Source organism: Prunus avium, chromosome 3, assembly GCF_965620075.1.
Source record: "Prunus avium chromosome 3, drPruAviu1.hap1.1, whole genome shotgun sequence".
In the NCBI taxonomy this organism is placed as follows: Eukaryota; Viridiplantae; Streptophyta; class Magnoliopsida; order Rosales; family Rosaceae; genus Prunus; species Prunus avium.
This window is the reverse complement of record NC_142286.1, coordinates 10,568,665-10,589,297: the sequence shown is the minus strand read 5'-3', so window position 1 is coordinate 10,589,297 and position 20,633 is coordinate 10,568,665. Positions and strand designations below refer to the sequence as shown.

The 20,633-nt window shown below is 37.1% G+C and overlaps 1 protein-coding gene and 2 pseudogenes across 2 annotated transcripts; all 3 read right to left on the bottom strand.

The window, feature by feature from the left end:
- Positions 1-4,370: 4,370 nt before the first annotated feature.
- LOC110757931 (Nucleotide/sugar transporter family protein) lies at positions 4,371-14,188 on the bottom strand. Of its 2 annotated transcripts, none has more exons than XM_021959679.2 (13): positions 13,939-14,188; positions 12,602-13,409; positions 12,316-12,485; positions 11,320-11,405; positions 11,183-11,232; positions 10,775-10,842; positions 9,937-10,037; positions 9,785-9,797; positions 7,989-8,173; positions 7,511-7,597; positions 5,946-6,040; positions 5,461-5,589; positions 4,371-4,855 (listed from the first exon to the last, which is right to left on the bottom strand). In XM_021959679.2, the coding sequence occupies exons 2-12, from the start codon at positions 13,120-13,122 to the stop codon at positions 5,469-5,471; spliced, it is 1,497 nt and encodes a 498-aa protein (XP_021815371.1). In that variant the 5' UTR covers positions 13,123-13,409; positions 13,939-14,188; the 3' UTR covers positions 4,371-4,855; positions 5,461-5,468. The 2 variants fall into 2 exon arrangements, with proteins under 2 accessions (XP_021815371.1, XP_021815370.1); XM_021959678.2 differs by having other exon boundaries at positions 4,371-4,841; positions 13,939-14,187.
- A 1,287-nt stretch (positions 14,189-15,475) lies between these two features.
- Positions 15,476-16,054, bottom strand: LOC110757927 (ethylene-responsive transcription factor 1-like; annotated as a pseudogene).
- A 2,968-nt stretch (positions 16,055-19,022) lies between these two features.
- LOC110757928 (ethylene-responsive transcription factor 2-like) lies at positions 19,023-19,610 on the bottom strand (annotated as a pseudogene).
- Between the last annotated feature and the right edge of the window lie 1,023 nt (positions 19,611-20,633).

The following is a 20,633-nucleotide window of genomic DNA, read 5'->3' as shown; positions in this document are numbered from 1 at the left end:
TTCTCCTCTATATAGAAATGGTCGACCGGCCCGAGTCTGGAGCACAAGATTACTCTCTACCGAAAAGTGATCAATTGCCTATTCATAGTGATCAATTGCCTGTTCCACCTGATCCCTACGAAGATGTTTCTGATTCGAGTCCTACACTTACAGACAATACAGAATAACAAGATGAAGAACCCCCCTCTAACTCAACAGTACCAATAGACCAATCTCCTGAGAATATCCCTGAGGTAACTACTCCTTCTACACTTGTAAATATCCCTGAGATACCAATTACCTTTCAGGAAAAATCATGGGAAGTCACTAAATCGTTATTCACTATATATTGGCAAGACATCAAAGTATCCAATTGCGAATCATGTATCCACTAAGAAGCTGTCTGAACCTGTCGGCTGCGCAGATCTCACGACCTGGGGTTCCGGGCCGAGGGGATGTGCGTTAACACGTGGCTTCCTGCTTTTGGATGCGGTGCGGTTGTGCGCGGGCGTGCCAGCACGGTCTACCGTGCGTCGAGATGTTGATGTGGATAGAATGGTCAAGTGGTGCACCTGTTTGAACTCGTCTTCTAATCAAACGATTGTAGCCGAGAGAGGAACTGATCTCGGCTGCAAGGTTCACGGCCTGAGCTACAAGGCCGTTTAGGAGTGGTGCTGATGGTGGGTTTTGGGCGGTGCTCCGGCGCGCTGCTCAGTGAGCGGCGGTCGTATGATATATGGGGTGAATGAATGAGCAACAGAGATGGTGCTCCGGCGCCTTGAAAATCAAGGGTCGTATGATATATTGATGAATGAATTTTCCTTACAAACTAACACTACTCCTAGGAAAGCAAGTAAAGATATTGAAAGTGCATTACAGGAAAATATAATTTGCTCCGTATGAGGCTTTTGTTTGGTGTTTGAACCCTGTGAATGTAGCTTGAGCCTTGTATTTATAGGAAGAGTTCTTGGAGGAGTAATCGAGGCTAAAAATCTGCATGGTGGAGCCTGACTAGAGCAAGTGGGTAGTCCAATCGACATTTGGGATCGTGAAGCATGGTGGTGTGACCCCATAAATCCCGGTGAATCTCGGCCGCCGCCCTGATCGTGGGTTCTGCACTTCTGGCCGTGGAGACACATTTATTGTTTCTGATAGTTGGTGACCCAATCTCTCAAACTGCAAGAATTCTTGTGAGAATGTCTGTGTCTAATCACTCTGATTCCTGTCACCAAATCCTGACTTCAATCACTTCTCACCTTCCCTCGTGCATTAAATGTTTATTCGTGGTCAGTGGGTTTGCTACCATAAACAGAGGCATTGCTTCATTAAATGAAGCGTGGGACCCTGCTGCCACTTGATGATCTGACCTTAGTGCCTTTGGCCGTGATTTTGTTCGGCTTCGGCCTCGGCCTATAATCAAGGCCGAGATGATCATGCCTTCACAACTTTTCCTTTGCTTTTTTAGGAAGGCTAAACATCTTGGCGAAATGCCGCGTTTTAGCCTCACGAGCAAGTGTTAGGGTTGAGAAAATGGGCTCCCTTGGTCAGTTCTTGGCCGTGATTTATTAGGCACAAACAGAACCACACAAGGCCTTTGTTCATCAGTTGTCTGCTATTCATATCCCAACTAAGGTTGCTGAAGTATTTAAAGATCCTAAGTGGGTTCAAGCTATAAAGGAAGAGATGAAAGCTCTTGAGAAGAATTAGACTTGGACACTGGAAACTTTACCACTAGGAAAAAAGACTATCGGATGTAGATGGGTGTTTACCATAAAACACAACGCTAATGAATCTATAGAGCGATATAAGGCAAGAATTGTGGCGAAAGGATACACACAGACTTATGGTGTAGATTATGAAGAAACCTTTGCACCAGTTGCAAAATTGAACACAATCAGAGTCTTATTGTCACTCGCATCTAATTTGGACTAGCCACTACACCAGTTTGATGTAAAGAATGTCTTCCTACATGGAGAACTCACGGAGAAGGTGTATATGGACATTCCTCCTGGATATAATACTACTCAGACTAGAACAGTATGCAAATTACGAATGACGTTGTATGGACTGAAACAGTCACCATGTGCATGGTTTGGACGGTTCACCATGGAAATGAAGAACAATGGTTTCAGACAGAGTAACTCAGATCATACTTTGTTCTTGAAACATTAGAAAGGGAAGGTAACAGCTTTAATAATCTATGTTGACGACATGATTATTACTGGGAATGATAAACATGAAATATCTCAGCTACAAGACTATTTGGCTACTGAATTTGAGATGAAGAATCTAGGTGGACTAAAATATTTCTTGGGGATTGAGGTGGCCTGATCATAACGAGGCATATTTCTCTCTCAAAGGAAATATGTCATGGACTGTTTGACAAACACAGGAATGCTAGATTGCAAACCTGTAGACACTTCTATTGTTCATAATCATCATCTTGGAGAATACCTAGATCAAGTTCCAACTAACAAAGAAAGATACCAAAGGTTAATGGGAAGATTGATCTGCTTGTCTCATACTAGGCCAGGCATTGCTTATGTGGTGAGCGTCATCAGTCAATTTATGCATTCTCCAAGTGAAGACCACATGAATGCAGTTATTCAGATACTTAGATATTTGAAGTCTGCACCCGGAAAAGGACTTATGTTCTCAAAACATGGTCATCTGAATATTGATGGTTACACAAATGCAGATTGAGCAGGAAGTATAACAGATAGGAAATCCACATCCAGTTACTTCACATTTGTGCGAGGTAATTGGTTACATGGAGAAGCAAGAAACAGAAGGTGGTCGCCTTATCCAGTGCAGAAGTCGAGTTCAGAGGTATGACCAAAGGAATTTGCGAACTCATTTGGTTTAAGATTCAATTTTTTCTTCTGTGTTCTACTTCTAATGGTACTTATTATTTGTTTTCCAAGCCCCATTAAATCACTAAAATTACGCCCTACACTCACACCACTAGATGGGCAAAGCATGATTACAATGAGGAACAGATGAAGGTTCCTGGAATTTTAAGAAAAGACAACAAACACGCAGAATGCAAAAAAAAAAAAAAAAAAAAAAAAAAAAAAGGAAGAAGCAACAGCTATGAATCTACACTTAAACAAATTAACACAAAAAATTGCAAAAAAAATACAACCTAACTTTTGGAAAATTAAAAGAATATTTAAACCAAAGCAAAACTTTAAAAAAGAGTTACTATGCTTCAACAAATCACTAGAAACTAGAAAACACAACACAAAAAAGCAACTGAAGCCAATTTATACTTTTGCAAACACAACTACTACAGAGACAGAGTACTCTTACCCAAAAAATCAGAGCCCTAAAATCCTAAACAAAATTTAAACATTAAGTGAATGCAATATATAACATGCAAACTTTAATATGAAAGAGAGAGAGAGAGAGAGGGAATTCGAGAAAAACGTACCGATTCAGACGTTAAAGAGTAGATGAAGGAGGTTCTACGACAACAGAAGAGGAAGTGAAAGAGAAAGAGTAGACCAGGGAGTTTTTGCGACAAGAGAAGAGTACAACACAAATTTATGTCTGGTAGGTATTTTGGTTGTTACGATTAGGGTTCATTCATAAATTCATTGAGAAGAAAAGCGCGATTGTTAGGAAGAACAAAGGCGTGTTTTTTTCAAAACAGGCAACTTGACATATGGGCAAAGGGGAAACTGTAGCCTACTCGTTTGCACCATAAGCTTGTTTTTTCTCCTAAACCGTTTAGATGCATTTCAACGACTGCAATTGATTCTCATATAAGGTTCTCACATAGGTGCTCTCACCTGATCCGAGCGCAAACTTCATTATGGTATGCAAGTAGTTTATAGTGTTCATGTTCTTGCTCGTATCAAAAAATAAATTGCCAAAATAAATTCAATGGGTTCACTTGAGATTTTAGTCAAGGTTAGATTTCAAGCAATGCATGTCGACTCAGAGTTTGATTTCTAGTCAATTTAAAGACACCTCATAGTCATTATCAAGGACAATCCTTTCCAAAGATTACAAATTTCCTCACAGATTTTCATCTCAAATTTCTGTAGAGATAACAGGTTTCAGAAAGAACTCATACATGTTGAGAGCTTTGCCAGATGCCACTTTAATCGATTTTCGGTTGAAGATTGTTCAACTATGGTGCAAACAGATTCAGATATACTTACAATATATTTACTCATAGAACTTTGTAAAAGTTCAAAATTTGAAGATGGGTTTGTCCAGCAGACGTCGGTGTCCAAAAACAGATTATGGGTGTCAGATAGAAATCCACGCTAATCTAATATGCGCACACCCAAACCACCGTCGTTGTAATCCATGAAGAAAACTGCCCGCAGAAAACCAAATGCAGTCTCAGCTTCTGCACATACCTAAATACAACCACCAAATAGGTCATAAATCATAATTTCATATTCTTTTGAGAAATCATTTTTATTCTGATACAAAGAAAAATAAGGGGGAAAAAAAGGAAGCCCAATTTATAATATACATCAAGGGCAAGGACAATCCATCAAGCATGATGGAAATTACAAAACTCTGGGTAGCTTGCAGGTGCAAACACCACCCCCTCTATCTCAACAAAGTATTTTAAAAAATAATAAGAAAAAACTGAAGCATTATTGACATCCATGCGCCAACATCCTAACAAATGACACTCGGTATATACTAAGAGCTAAGATTTAGCTTCTCTTCTGATTCTTGGTGCGTAGCTGCAAAATCTCGACTCGTATTGATTTAGGGCGAACTCTGCAAAGGGCAAAGCTTGAAGAAGTAGGAACACGAACAGATGCTGAAAATTGAGACAAGCAAATGTGCTTCTTGCTAAAAGCTTCACCGAGATGCATGACAGTGAACTTTTCCTGCAAAAATTTACCTGATGTAATGTCAAGTTAAATTGGCAAAATAGCCTAATATACAAATGATTGCATGAGAATTCAACAAAGCGTAGCAGTTAATAGAGACCAGTATTTTGATCCAGAATCACCATAACATTTTACCAAGCAATTGACTGAATCACTGACATTGAGACCCAGCCACAAATAAGAATATGACTGATACCAACCGTCAGAAGAGGAAACTGTACAGTTTTTGGATATAAATTGGTATATATTAAAAAAAACTAAGGCCCCGTTCCTGGTAGCAACCCCACTTTGCTCTTAGGAGAACTTCAGCCCTATCATTTAAGAAAATTTATGACCAGAAATACAAATGGCTGCATCTAAAACAAATATATAAAGAAATAAATAATAAATAATAAAAATAAAAATGCATGAGCATTGATGAGGTAGATTCATACAGATAAAAGGAGTGACAATATTACGTGTAAAATTTAGTGTAATTAACATACATTTGGTGTAAATTTTTAAACCAAAACCATATTTTGTGTATTTAATGAAGTTGATAAGTGAATTGTGTACTAGCTCAATATCGAGAATTTACAACTATTGGGTTCCTTCAAATTGAGATGCACGGACTTACTAAAGCTTTCATCTGCCATCATCTTGCTCATCCATCTCCTCAAGAATAACATATTTTGCAGCAACATTTGTCGTGACTGATTCCTCCATATCATCTTCACTTGTTTGACCCTTCTTTATCTTTTCGTATCTGTAAAATAAAATACAACTGATTAAAATAGAGATACATGTGGTACAGTAAATATTCAAGAGCAATGCTTGCGTATTTGCAAGTTCTGTATAGTTTCATCCTACTACTTCCACAGAAAACTACTTCCCAACACTCTTCCCATCTTATCCTTCTCTCCAACTAAAAAACTGGCGAACAAAAATTCCTCCATCATAATTTTCTGGCCTTCCTGCCTATTTTCTTACTCACTCTCATTTGTATTTAAACAAAGTGTAAATTAATGGATTATAACAATTTTCAAAGGAATGTTTCACTATTAAACATACTACAGCATAAGCAAAATGCAAATGATTCCCCCCAACCAAACGAGGACTTACTTGTACCAGTTGAATAAACTGACACCAAGCATAATTATGAAGAGCCCAGCTCCTTTCAATCGGGTAAATTCATCATGGAAGTAAATAACTGCAACCTGAGTATGCAAAATCATAGGATTAGAAATCAATACATAATTCAAGAGCCTCAGCGATGGATATATATTGACGAGTACAGAAACCTGATGAGCATCAAAAAGACAAGAATGCCATATGATTAGCATAAATTTTCAACGTTTATACATTAAAATCCATAGAAAGCTAAAATCAGAGCTCAAAATAGAAACAGAGGCTCAAACTAGAACATTTACATAGCATAGAAGCAAAATCTGACGTGTGTAACCAAATTGTTTTGGTGCAAATTCTCACAAGAGCTTAGAGCTAGCAAATCATGAACTAGAGTTTGGGCATAGATAGCAAAGCTTATCCGCTTAAGTACGAATTAATTCAGGCAGTGACGCAAGTCTGCAACTTGTTTATGCAATTCCTCAAATAATTTATGAAATCTAAGATATAGATTTATAAACATTAAGATATTGTATTAATGCACCAAAGATCAGCAAATCCAGATTAGCCATTTCTCTCATCATGCAATCAGTGTTAAGAGGAAGTCTTTTATTTTCTGCCACTTGATAAGGATGGGCCAGACAATCAACTGTAAAAGGCTCATTTGAGGTGAAAAGGACCATAGTGATACATAAATATAGTTCTTCCTCTGACATACACTGTGCAGGCATACAGACAGTTGGAACTACAACCAAATTCACATGCACGGACACATAAAACTGTAACCAGCCAGGCACTAGCAGAAATCCTTGCAGGGATGGACAGCATGTCACCTTCTACAGAAAAAGAACTGGACAAAACACTCTCCACCTAAATCTAAAATTAGTCTAAATAATTTGTTAAAAACCATTGTCCCTTACTCTTTCAGTTGATTAAAACATTTAGTTCCTCAAATGTCAAAATTGTAGAACCATATCTTCACAAGGCCAATTGAAAGATGTAGAACTACATGTTCCGTGGAAACATTTTGAACAGAAAAGAAGAGAAAAATTAAATTAAATTAAACAGAAAATGATTTCTTTCTCTAAGTGAATATGGGTGTACTACTGCCAATGTAGCCCTTTTGGGCATTACCAGAGTACAAACACTCATAAGTAGACGTTTCAATATTGTTTTACAAGCCAAAATTTTTCAGGCAGCAGATAGACCAGTAGCTGCAGGAAAGTGCATTTCTAATGTAATCTATCTTGTTTGGCTTTGACAAATAAGGTAACCAACAAAACTTTTAAAATAAATAGGCACATAGCATGCCACATATTGAAACAAGATGCTACTTCATGATCAATTCCTACTTCTAGCACTAGCATTCACGTGAGTGAAATCAATGGACAGTTAAATGATTCTATTTAATAGCACTCGTGAGTCATTATTTATTCTCATGTAATTCTTAAAGAAACAAACAGTTAATAGCTATGAGATTGTACAGCTGAGAACAAGTAGGTCTAGAAGGTAAGACAACCCAAAATTTAAAAGAACGGACAACCATAAAGAACCGAACATACCAATATGGTGAGAGCCTCCTTAACAACACCTGCTATTGTTACTGTGACAGCACTGGTTACTGAGACAAGAATGAATTCTGTTAATACCTGCAGCAAAAGGGCATCTTAGTCAGTTTAAATCAAGATTGTTCCTTATAAATGCATATATATATGTGTATGTATGCACGTATATAACTATAATCTCATAAGATCCTTAAATGAGAACCTGTTTTTCAACCATTCGATCATATATGAATAGCCGAGATAAATTGAATGTATCTCACCTCCTATGCATAGCTGAGAGAACAAATATACACACACGCACACGCATACTTAAGGTATTTAAAACAAAATCAAAACTTGCAGTAAACTAGTCTTGTAGTTTAAAGTCAACAGCCCTCACCTAATACTCTAATTTAAAGTCAATAGCAATCATAAAACATGCAATAGTAAGAAAGAAATCGATATGCAACAAGAAAAAGTTTGCCTATTCTCCTACCATAAAAAAGGCAAGGGTTCCACCAAACAGCATCAGCAAGCAACTTCGACTGATATGCGCTGGATTATTGAAGTAATTGTTTCTCCTAAGTTCATCCCACGGATCAAATACAAGAGAGAGAAGGGCAGTCACTACTGCCATCACTGGGGTCACATAGCTCATCAAAGTAAGCGGATTTTTTAAACCTAGAACAATTGAACAGAATTATTGTAAGAGTAAGTTATGCAAACTTACAGCATCTATATACTAATATTTGAAAATATAAGATTGTTAGAAACTATCCTGATTCAGAAAAAATTGTTCATATATACATCTATATACCATAACTTTTCTACGGCATCAAATTTCATATTTTAGTCATCATGAAATTGACATGAAGAAATTAGCCAGGTGTAAACTGCATTGAACTGGACTCGATGCATAGCTATAACTTCACCAGTAACATGCTTCAGACAACCCAAATGATGGAAACGAGTTGATTACCACCTAATCTTTTAGCGTCTGGAAAACGAAAGGACAAGAGAATGTTACCATTTGTCCATTCCCCTTAATCCCATGCATATTTCAGCATCAATTTCATGATTCATATTTACTAATCAAGTCAAAAATGTACCAAGGCCTCTGATGGTTCCACGAAATCACATGTATCCAGATATGGGATAATGTTTCAAGGCAGGTAATGAATTGCATCTCTAAGTTGCAAAAGGTAGTGATATGATAATTTCTTTGTTGAACCTTTTGTAGTTGTGTCCAATGTGTACTTCTTTTCTCGTAAGTACTCCTTGTTCTTCACATTAGAAAAAGGAGTACACATTGGATAATCCCTTTTCTAATATGTACTCCTTGGTCACTTTTATTGTACTTTATTATGATTTTTTAAATAAAATATGGTTCTTCTAAAAAAAGTTGCGAAGGTCACATATTTGCTGACAATCGTAGTCCCAGTGCCAAACCCTTGTATAAATACAGTCACCGATGCCAATCTCTAAATTTGGTTTTGTTCAGTTGGGTGTGACTTCATTGGAAGCTAAGGTGGAATTTGTTCACACGAAGTATAAGTCATAACTTTTATGAGCTTTAATGTAGTTGAAAAAAATCCATGAATTATCTATTTGAGTTGCCTTGCCTCCCACAATTTAAATCGACTATAACTGTTTGAGTTTGTACACTGGCTCCACCTGAGCCATCTTATTGGAGTCTAAGATGACTAACGCTAAAAAGTAACATGTTCGATAATTACATTATAGACGAAAAACTCAACCAGTACTTCTTGTATTATGATACCAGTAATAATCCCACAAATACGAAAAAGTACAGACAGTGAATATAATTACATATCTTCACGTAAGAAAATAAACATGAAACCATAAATCACATATTTTTAGGACATAATCATGATACCACTGAAATACTTGAGGACTTATAAGTATTAACCAATTGCACTTGTTTGGGGAAAAAAAAAATTAATACAAAAAATCTCATAAAATATCATAGCATAGAATATGAAAAATCTAATGAAATCTTGTAGTATAGAATTTACAAGTTAAACTATTTGTTTAAGTTTTTAAAAAAAAAGGAAAAATTCATGCACTCGCCAAAAACGACAAATTACTTGAATAAGAAGCTGTAACTCTAGCAGGAACTGACCACATTGACATGTTTACATAACATATAATGATGTTATCATAGTGGCAACTGATATACATAGTGCAAGAACTCTTTCGAAGACAAATATGTGAAATTTACTATTCAAACATTCCAAAAGTGAGATTGCAATTACAGCATATAGCACTTACCATAAGCTTCTTTCTTTATTTCGATTTTGGGAAACCATTCACGAGCGTAATGCATAACAAAGTAACCAATAAAGATACATAAGACTATGTAGTTATAAAAACCAAAAATTGAAAAAAAAACAAAAAAAACCAGAAGTACACAGAAAGCACACCTGCAAAAGAATTTGAGTCATGCACCAGCGGAAGCCGGACATAACAGCAGCAAGCATGACAAAAATGAATCCCCAAAGGTCAAATTCAGTCTCCTTTGAAACTGCAGAAAATCCAAAATGGGAAGATATGGAAACATTAACATTGGAAATATCATAAACGCTTAAAAGTTCCACTCCAAAAAAAAAATTTAGAAAAGCAATAACCACGAGGACTAGTAGCATAACAGGCAACAACAATGGTAAGGACTTGAATTGAGGTTTCAGTTGAGATCTTTTAATCACAAAAAACTATATGTTTAAGCATTAGCAAACAATCTGCTAAACTAAAAAAACAATGAATTTTAAAAAATGCCCATAAGTTCACTGTATGTGAATGTAAAGTGGTCTTAGGATATGGAACTTGTCAAGGCCCTTTGCTATTTCCATCAATAATGGCAGACATTATAATGAAGAAGGGAAAAACCAGATGGATAGAGTTACTTCAACAAAGAGATGACAGAAAAGCCTAAAGATAAGTTCATGAAGATTAGAGGTACAAAATGTCCAGTTCAAGTTCCTTTCGAGCAGGCAAGATATCCTAAGTCTTAGGCACATATTTTGGGAGCATTACTGCATTCCCATGATATCTAAAAGAAAAAAGAAAATGAAAGATTGACGAGAGAGAATGAAACAGATATATGTACAATTACTAAACTATAAAAAGAAAAACAAGAGAGAGGAAGGAAAGAAGGGGGAAGGAAGGGAAAGAATCTTTCAATATGAGAATCGAAAAAATATACACATATGAAACAAAATCAGAGCATAATGAAATAAACGATTATAAACCAAAGCTTAATACCTGTTAATAGTATTCCAATGGAGATAATTAATATGATTCCCGAAAGTCTAACGCTTGGTGCCTCCAATCTTCCAAGCAGAAGATTTGCATTGCACGGAAGAACAAAAAGGGCACAATCAGAGAGAAAATGAAAATGACGTTAACCAAATGTAAGCACAATGATACAGGGTGACTAGACACTGAAATGTATGATAAAGTTATAGTTAATTTGTACGCTAATTTTAACCCAGAAGACATTTTAGAACTATAAGAAATGGGGAGAAGAAACACTTGTACACAAATAGAGTTACAAGAAGACTGGATTACAGATATAGGAGTAATAGCAAAGATTGGATAGCATTCGGTAAAGATATCTATGCACCATGATTAGGGAAACAGGTCACAGAACTCTACTGGCAAGAAATTCACCTGAAAGCGAAAGCAAATAGAAGAAGAAATATAGGAGCGGCGGATTTACACTACAAAAGTAAAAGGAAGTCAGTAAGTAGTTGACTGATAAAGAATGAAAAATGTTAGGATGTGAATATGCAGAGAAAGTAACCAACCATTGTGGCAAATGTGACAGATATAAAAACAAGGGATGCGTTGCTTAGATTAACATCCATTGCTGTTCCAAGAGCCGTGGGTACAACTGTGAAAGGCAAAGTCCATCTGTAGCATTAGTTGATAGAAAAGTTAATTTACTAAGTAACAGCGAAGTATTAAGTATATGACAACAAATTATAAGAAGGGAAGCATATTTTGTAAAGAACATTAACATCAGGCATCCAAGAGAGGCTATACAATAAATCAAATGCCACAGAATGTATTCTGATTTAACATTAATATCAGGCATCAAAGATAGGAACCTATACAAACAATTATAAGTACGAAATATAATTAGTTATCAAATTCCAGTGTCCTGGATCATGTGTATGTACTGTCTTCTGCTCAACTATTTTCAACGTGCTGACCTATGTTGTGTCATTCTTGTCTTCATGACGTTGCTTCACAGATTATGAGAGAACCAACAATAGCTCCAGCTTCATGACCTAGGTCGACCAATACAGTTCCCCTAAAACTTTACAAATCTAAATCTTTTGCTCCTTCGGATATGAATAAAACTTAGTGCACAATGTGGATTGGCACAAGTTCAATCAAAATTGCTTTAAAAACTAGCTTTAAACACAATGCTCCTACCCATTCAGAAACATAGGTGTATAAACTCCAACAGCATCTCAATCTTTACAAATTCCACAACTATGATGGTTGAAGATGGTATGGTATAGATTATATATTTTTCATAACCAAATATCACTTGAATCTTGGAAAGAAGAGGGAGAAAAAGAAACATTTTCACAATAATTGTTCTTATTTAAAACTTAATTTAAAATAGAAAAAACATATATCCTAACAAACAAAAAGAAAATAGAAACTGTAAAACAACCGGCATTTGAAACTTAAGCTGTAAGCACTAGGTTATTTGGAAAAATGTTTAAAGAACTCAACTCACTTCGCAATTACCAAATTCGTATAACAAAGCAAAAGGATGATGAGTTTACCTTTCACAAAGTAATCTCTCCATGACATAGAACCACCAGTTTGGAATCTATTAGACCAATACCATGTGATTCCCTTCGAAAAAACAGCTTGCATTGAGAAATGAACGGTATTCATCAATAATGGAGCAGGGAACTTCCCCAAATCATCACCTAACAGACTTTTGTTATACCTAAACAAACCAGAAACAATAAAAAACGGAGAAGAAAATAATTTAGCATCATTAAGTAACTTGAATATTTCACAAAATATATACATATGATGATTGATCAAGTAGAGAGAACTTACAAGGTCAAAAACAGGCTGAAAGTGTACCACATTAGTACGAAGAACAACATTTTCAGCACATTGGAAACAGAAATAGGGTTCTTCGAATTGGGCTGTAATGCTTTATGGCTATGCATAAAACTATCTATAGCATGTACCTCCCCTTCAGAGCTATTCTCGATATCAAAGGGCAAATACTCCTCATTTCCAGTCCCACCTACGTGAGTAGAATCATCATCCAAGGTATCACCACCGTTCAACCGCATATTTCTCTTCTGAGATTTAGTATTATGGTTTCGGTCCCTATCCAAAATGTTGTTTTCTAGCTCACCCTTTTGAAGCATGGGCAATTCAAAGTCAGAATCTTCTTCTACACTCGCATCCGTGTTTTCTAATTGACGATCAAAATGCACTGTCCCATCTTCATCGCACCAGCGAGAGAATGAGGGCTCCCTGCGAAGACCTGATTCTTGGCTTCCACTCTGAGCGTAGTTGGCTTCCGTGCACTCAACCTTTTCTGTGTCCAAATCACTCTCTACCATCTCCTATTAAACTCTAAATTAGAGCCATTTATACCCTAAACACAAACCAATCTACCCAATGGCCTCTGAATATGTTTGGTTCTAGTCAAATCAGACAACAGCATTGTTCAACTTGGATGAACTACATGATCTAGTACACAGAAAACATTCTGAGCATGGGTTTCTTGGCCTAAACTCACTCCTAAGTAGCCCTTCTACAATTTTCAGCAATAATACAAAGAAACAGGTTCAGAACTCAAAAACAGGCGCTCCACTATACTGGCATTGATTGGAGATTCCAACAGTTCCTATTCAGATTCAAAATTTCCATCAAGAAAACCTTAAAATGTCCAATATAAGCTAAACTGGAATCAACAAGACCCAACTTATCGGGAAAATTTTTTTTGAAGGAAAACAATCAACTACTCTTTATATAAATGATTTAGTTAAGCTGAGCTCTTCTAAGTCTTTCCAAGAAAATTGTTAATTGCTTAAACAATTTCTAGGCAACCAAACAGAGCGTTAAACCCAATGAAAGAATTGCCGTACAGCATTACAGAATCCAAACCCAAAAACCAATGTTGGTGTCTGTTCCTTTTAAACGTTCAGATCAAAACACGAATGATAAATAGATACATATAAAAACACACACACGCACACAAGGCAGCCCAGATCATAAGAAAAACCCAGACACTCAAAACCCAAAATATTTGGTTTCATTCTATCAGATACACAGGAATACGTACGTATATAGATATATGCGCACATACAGATTTGATATGAAATGTCAAAGTTAGAAACTGAATACGAGAGATTGCTAAAGAGCATTAAGCTGACCTCAAATTGAGCACAAAGAGACAATAGGCTCAGAGAGAGAGAGAGATCTATAGCTGAGAATGAGGAGAGAGATCCAATCTGGGATTTGTTTGGTGATTTTAATTTATTTTATTTGCGATTTGTATTTGGTTTTCGTAGGTACAAAGTCAAGAGGGCTCATGAAAATGCTGTGTTTTTTGGTTTTCGGTGATTTTGTCTGTTGTTGTTGTTGCCCAATGATATGATGTTTCTGGTGTAGCTGGTGGTGCTTGCCTTAATTTGTCAAAAGCGTTAATTATAAGTATTAAAAACAAATAAATTAGTTAATTATGTAATTATCAGCTTGGTTTTTTTCTTTTTGGTACGATTTTGCTTTATCGGGTGGCCTGCCGTCCTTCACCAATTGAATGGAATTGAATTGAATTGAATATGGTAGGTCAAGGACTTTAGGCTTTCTTTAATTATACGATAACATTACATTATGTTAAGTTTGGTGCAATTTGCCAACGTCATTTTGACCCAACTTTAGGAAGAAAAAAATAAAATTTGGTGTAATCACAAAACATGTTTTATAATAGGAGCAAGTTAAGAATAGAAATAATCGAAACATTAGATTTTTTTATAAATCAACTATCTGCGAGAATTATTTGTTTGGATCTTGAGGGTTTTTATCAAATATTGGAGTTTATATCCCACATAACTATAGTAACATGATCCAGATCATCATCAATGAACATGTATGTATGATGATATTGGATGCAAAGCAAACTTATAACAACAAAAAGTGATGTGAAACCATTGCACTCACTGCAACAGTACCAAACATAACATAGATAAGTGCTTCAAACTCAATGGGTATCCTAATTGGGGGGATGCTTTGAAACAACGGAAGAAGCAAAAAGACAAAGTTGGACATGCTGCACTAACCAAAACTGTTCCGCTGGCTGGTGGACCTTCTGCAAGTGCCGCACCTGGTGCTCTAGGCAGCACTACTAGCCGGACCCTTTATGCACCACTTGGTTTTGCTGCAACTATTGAGCTACATCCCCTGCTGTCATCTAATCCTACTCAGGAAAGTATGCCTTCAGGTTTGAGATCCCAAGGTAATGCGGGTCAAATATTTAACTCTTCTAGCTTACATACCGATTATGGATGGATTATTGATTCAAGGTCCACAAATCATATGAACTTTGATAAAGGAAATTTTAAATATCATACCATAACCCATAAGGAGTGTGGCCAATGTAAAGGATGTTTCCAGTCCAGTCACAGGCACGACATGAGCACAACCAGAGCCCATATGGGCTAAGGCTGTGGATTCGGGCCAGAATTGATGATTTTCACAAATGGACGGGCCCGAAACGACCCGTTTATTAAATGGACCGAGCCGGCCCGACACGGTCCTTTTTGACACCTTTTTACATCTTGATTAAAATGGACCTATATGTAAGAAGCTTTAAAAAAAATAAAATAATAAAATAATTTTTATAATATTTTATTACCTTAGGAGCAGCTCTACCCAACCAAAAGGAGGAGAATCCGCTAGTGATCAAGCCAATCAGATAGGCGGCAGCTCATTCAAGCCAATCCGATGTGGAAGCCACGCATGCAGTAGGTGGCTCGGTCATAAGCGAGAGCTGCTTCCTCAAAGGTCTCGTAGGTCTCGAGCCAAAACTCTAGCTCCGTTCTTAGCCGAGTCTCGTTTCTCAACCACGAACTCTCCCCATGGCCTCTGCCTCGCCCCTCTATAATTTCTCCCTCTCGCCACCCCAGACTTTGGTGCCTTATTTTGATCAGCTGCATCAACATCTTGTACTTGAACTTGCATGTGCTTCTGATCATCATGATCAAAGGGCATGATGAGGGGAACATTATTGAGATAATGGTGTTGATGGAATTGGGTGAAAAAATTTGGAAGCGCATGATGGTGATCAAAGGGATCGTAGAGGACGGGCTCGGGCTTGACATATTCGTAAAAGTTGTGATCAGGTAACCACCCGAAACTAATAGCATCGGTGAGGGAGTTGTGGACAATCATGTCCTCTGAGTCATCAACTTTGAAAGGCAAGTCTCCCCACTATTCTGTTAAGCATGGCATCAGAGATTGATTATTATTGTTAACAGTATATGAGGACATGATTATAGAGAGGAAGATGAAGAAGAAGAAGAGAGAATAAATAAGAATTTAGAGAAATTGTAGAGAATGAATAAGAGAATTTTCTGATTTACTTTCCAACTATTACAACACAGTTTATATACTTAGTAGCAGTAGCTTACTAACTAAGTAACTATGCTAACCAACTACATCTACTAACAACTGGCTAACTATAATACATATGATTGTTCTAACAATTCTAACAATCTCATGTGTGAACACATCTATTCAATTAACCACTGGCTCGTGGTATTCCATCATTCTAATCAATAGGTAAACATCCCCCCTCAATCGCAAAGTAGGATCCTAATATGAGATTGTTGTAATGTTCGTTGAAGACTAGACCATGAAGACCTTTAGTTAAGATATTAGCAATTTGGTCTTCAGTAGGAAGATATTGAATAAGAAAAAAGTTATGTTGGACTCATTCCCTAACAAAATGGAAATCGATGTCCAGATGTTTTATGTGAGAGGGATAGGTAGGGTTAGATCTTAAGGCCAACGCACAGTATAAGAAAGGATATTATGGTAGATAAATATGGAAATCAGCAAGAAGTTGACAAATCCAAACTACCTCAGTTGGAATATTGGCTAATGCACGATACTCAGCTTCAGTTGAACTTCAAGAGACTAACGTCTACTACTGTAAAGTTCCCAAACTTGCCTCACCTTTTTTAAAGTTCACAGTGGACTAGAAGTGTCAAACGAATCGGGCCGACTTGACTACAGCACGAGCATGGCCCGCTTAAATAATGCCCAGATGGCACGACCTCTATCATTGGGCAGACCAGGACGAGGTAATTAGGCCCCTATGGGCTCGGGTTGGGATTGATGATTTTCATAAATTGACACCTTTACACTGGACTTATATCCGTCTGAAACAAGAAAGGAGAAAATGAAGAGGACAAATAAAACTTGGAACTTAGAAACTTGGTTTTTGCAAGAGAGGAATAAAGTTCTCATGATTATCAGACAAACTCTTTGCATACATGCGTGCATCATTTGGTCTAGCTAATTTATGATATGGGAAACGCTAAACGTACACAATTTCAGTACCATATTTGTAACCAGAATTGATGATAAGATAGTTCATATGAATCCACATTAATTATATGGGTGGTTGAGAGTGGTTGTGTCTTGCTCATATTAAGATTGAGAGAATTAATTTTTAGAACCCTAAACCCTAAGCCCGAACACTTCTCATATAGCTCATATTCACATTGATCCTTACATTGAATAATGATGTGCAATATTAGTTTCTTCTTACATAATAACGAAAAACAATCCCATTTAATTTACCAAACTTAACAACTTGCTATTTATACATACTGGAATTTACTTTGATCAGTATACCTAAGAATAGGTCCTCAGTCCACAGGAAAATACTTGGAGCTTTCGTAATGCATTGGTCAATTTTAATTTGGTTTCACAAAGATGATATATTGGTTCATCTTTAAAGATAAATATATGGACGCAATCCATATGCTTTTGAATCATTTTAGGACTTTGGGTGTGGTGAAAGATATATAAGGTTGTGTTGGCGCATATCTTATGTTGGCGAGACATCTGAAAATTTGGTCTCTTGACAAAACTGAAAGAAACTTTGCCCGCACATTTCTGGAGATCTTTTCTCAAGACAGATTGGGCAAAAACTTGGCTTCACGATCCCATACATTATTTTCCTATTTTATTTCTATCCCTCTTGTACATATATCTTATAATTAGGAATATCTCTTGTGATTAGGACTATTTACATTCCTTGTTTTACTCTATTATAAATACCTCCTTTTGGAGAATGAAATAGATATTTTCAGAAATTACGCAAATATTCATTTCTAAATGGTATTAGAGTGGAGATCCTACGGTTTCCCTATGGAAAATGTTTTGTGCATGTGTCGCACACTTACCCGTGTTAACCTACAACCCATGCTACAAGGTTGTCATGCCTTCATTTACCCTTGCCTACCTACAATTTGTGCTACAAGGTTGTCGTACCTACATATACCCATACGTTGTTCATCTTGTGACCTTGTCTCCATACCATATGGGTGACTTTGCTATCAATCCAAATGCCACTGTAGTACCAGTTGTTACTGTTCACCGTGAAGCTTCTGTTGCACTAATTGGTATCAAATTGAATGGTGCCAATTTTACTACATGGTATTAATACCTTAAGTCGTGGAAATCTTCTCAGACCCCGTTCCTTTCCATTGCACTCACTGCAACAGTACCAAACATAACACAGATAAGTGCTTCAAACTCAATGGGTATCCTAATTGGTGGGACGCTTTGAAACAATGGAAGAAGCAAAAAGACAAAGTTGGACATGCTGCACTAACCAAAACTATTTCGCTGGCTGGTGGCCCTTCTGCAAGTGCCGCACCCGGTGCTCTAGGCAGCACTACCAGCCGGACCCTTTATGCACCACTTAGTTTTGCTGCAACTGTTGAGCCACATCATTCCCTCCTGTCATCTAATCCTACTCAGGAAAGTATGCCTTCTGGTTTGAGTTCCCAAGGTAATGCGGGTCAAATATTTAACTCTTCTAGCTTACATACCGATTATGGATGGATTATTGATTCAAGGGCCACGAATCATATGAACTTTGATCAAGGAAATTTTAAATATCATACCACAACCAATAAGGAGTGTGGCCAATGTAAATGATGTTTCCAATCCAGTCACAGGCACGACATGAGCACAACCAGAGCCCATATGAGCTAAGGCTGTGGATTCGGGCTGGAATTGATGATTTTCACAAATGGACAGGCCCGAAATGACCCGTTTATTAAATGGACTGAGTTGGCCCGACACGGCCTTTTTGACACCTTTTTACATCTTGATTAAAATGGACCTATATGTAAGAAGCTTTAAAAAAACCAATTTTTATAGTATTTTATTACCTTAGGAGAAGCTCTACCCAGCCAAAAAGAGAAGAATCCGCCAGTGATCAAGCCAATCGGATAGGAGGTGGCTCATTCAAGCCAATCCGATGTGGAAGCCACGCATGCGGTAGGTGGTTCGGTCATAAGAGAGAGCTGCTTCCTCGGAGGTCTCGTAGGTCTTGAGCCAAAACTCTAGCTCCATTCTTAGCCGAGTCCCGTTTCTCAACCACGAACTCTCCCCATGGCCTCTGCCTCGCCCCTCTATAATGTCTCCCTCTCGCCACCCCAGACTTTGGTGCCTTATTTTGATCAGCTACATCAACATCTTGTACTTGAACTTGCATGTGCTTCTGACCATCATGATCAAAGGGCATGATGAGGGGAACATTATTGAGATAATGGTGTTGATGGAATTGGGTGAAAAAGTTTGGGAGTGCATGATGGTGATCAAAGGGATCGTAGAGGACGGGCTCAGGCTTGACATATTCGTACAAGCTGTGATCAGGTAATGAACCGAAACTAAGAGCGTCGGTGAGGGAGTTGTGGACAATCATGTCCTCTGAGTCATCAACTTTGAAAGGCAAGTCTCCCCACTATTCTGTTAAGCATGGCATCAGAGATTGATTATTATTGTTAACAGTATATGAGGACATGATTATAGAGAGGAAGATGAAGAAGAAAAAGAAGAGAGAATAAATAAGAATTTAGAGAAATTTGTAAAGAATGAATAAGAGAATTTTCTGATTAACTTTCAAACTATTACAACACAATTTATATACTTAGTAGCAGTAGCTTACTAACTAAGTAACTATGCTAACCAACTACATCTATTAACAGCTAGCTAACTATAATACATATGATTGTTCTAACAATTCTAACAATCTCATGTGTGAACACATCTATTCAATTAACCACTAGCTAGTGGTATTCCATCATTCTAATCAATAGGTAAACATCCCCCCTCAATCGCAAAGTAGGATCCTAATATGAGATTGTTGTAATGTTCGTTGAAGACTAGACCATGAAGACCTTTAGTTAAGATATTAGCAATTTGATCTTCAGTAGGAAGATATTGAATAAGAAAAAAATTTACGTTGGACTCATTCCCTGACAAAATGGAAGTCGATGTCCAGATGTTTTATGTGAGAGTGATAGGCAGGGTTAGATCTTAAGGCCAACGCACAGTATAAGAAAAGAGATTATGGTAGATAGACATGGAATTCAGCAAGAAGTTAACAAATTCAAACTACCTCAGCTGCAATATTGGCTAATGCACGATACTCAGCTTCAGTTGAACTTCAAGAGACTAACGTCTACTACTGTAAAGTTCCCAAACTTGCCACACCTTTTTTAAAGTTCACAGTGGACTAGAAGTGTCAAACGAATCGGGCCGACTCGACTACGGCACGAGCATGGTGTTAATACCACTTTGCAAAACCCAAGGGAATGTGTCATATAGTAGTGTAGCTCGGAAGTCCGAGTGTCGTATCCACAGAGAGCGGTGTAAAGATAACAGAGGTGAAAAAGAACGATTATGATTGAAAAGTAGATTTATGCAAGATTTGATTTCAAGAAAATTCAATTGATTAAAACACTAAGGCATTGAGTTTCCACTTTTAACATAAGCATGCAACTCTTAATAATTTGATCCACAAAATATTTTCCAATGTAGTTGT

Excerpts from the sequence above, each read along its gene's own strand:
- LOC110757931 (XM_021959679.2), bottom strand. The coding sequence starts at position 13,122 with ATGGTAGAGAGTGATTTGGACACAGAAAAGGTTGAGTGCACGGAAGCC. Across the intron at positions 10,843-11,182 it reads CTATTTGCTTTCGCTTTCAG|ATTGGAGGCACCAAGCGTTA; the intron begins GTGAATTTCTTG and ends TCTGCTTGGAAG. Across the intron at positions 7,598-7,988 it reads GAACCCTTGCCTTTTTTATG|GTATTAACAGAATTCATTCT; the intron begins GTAGGAGAATAG and ends CTTTTGCTGCAG.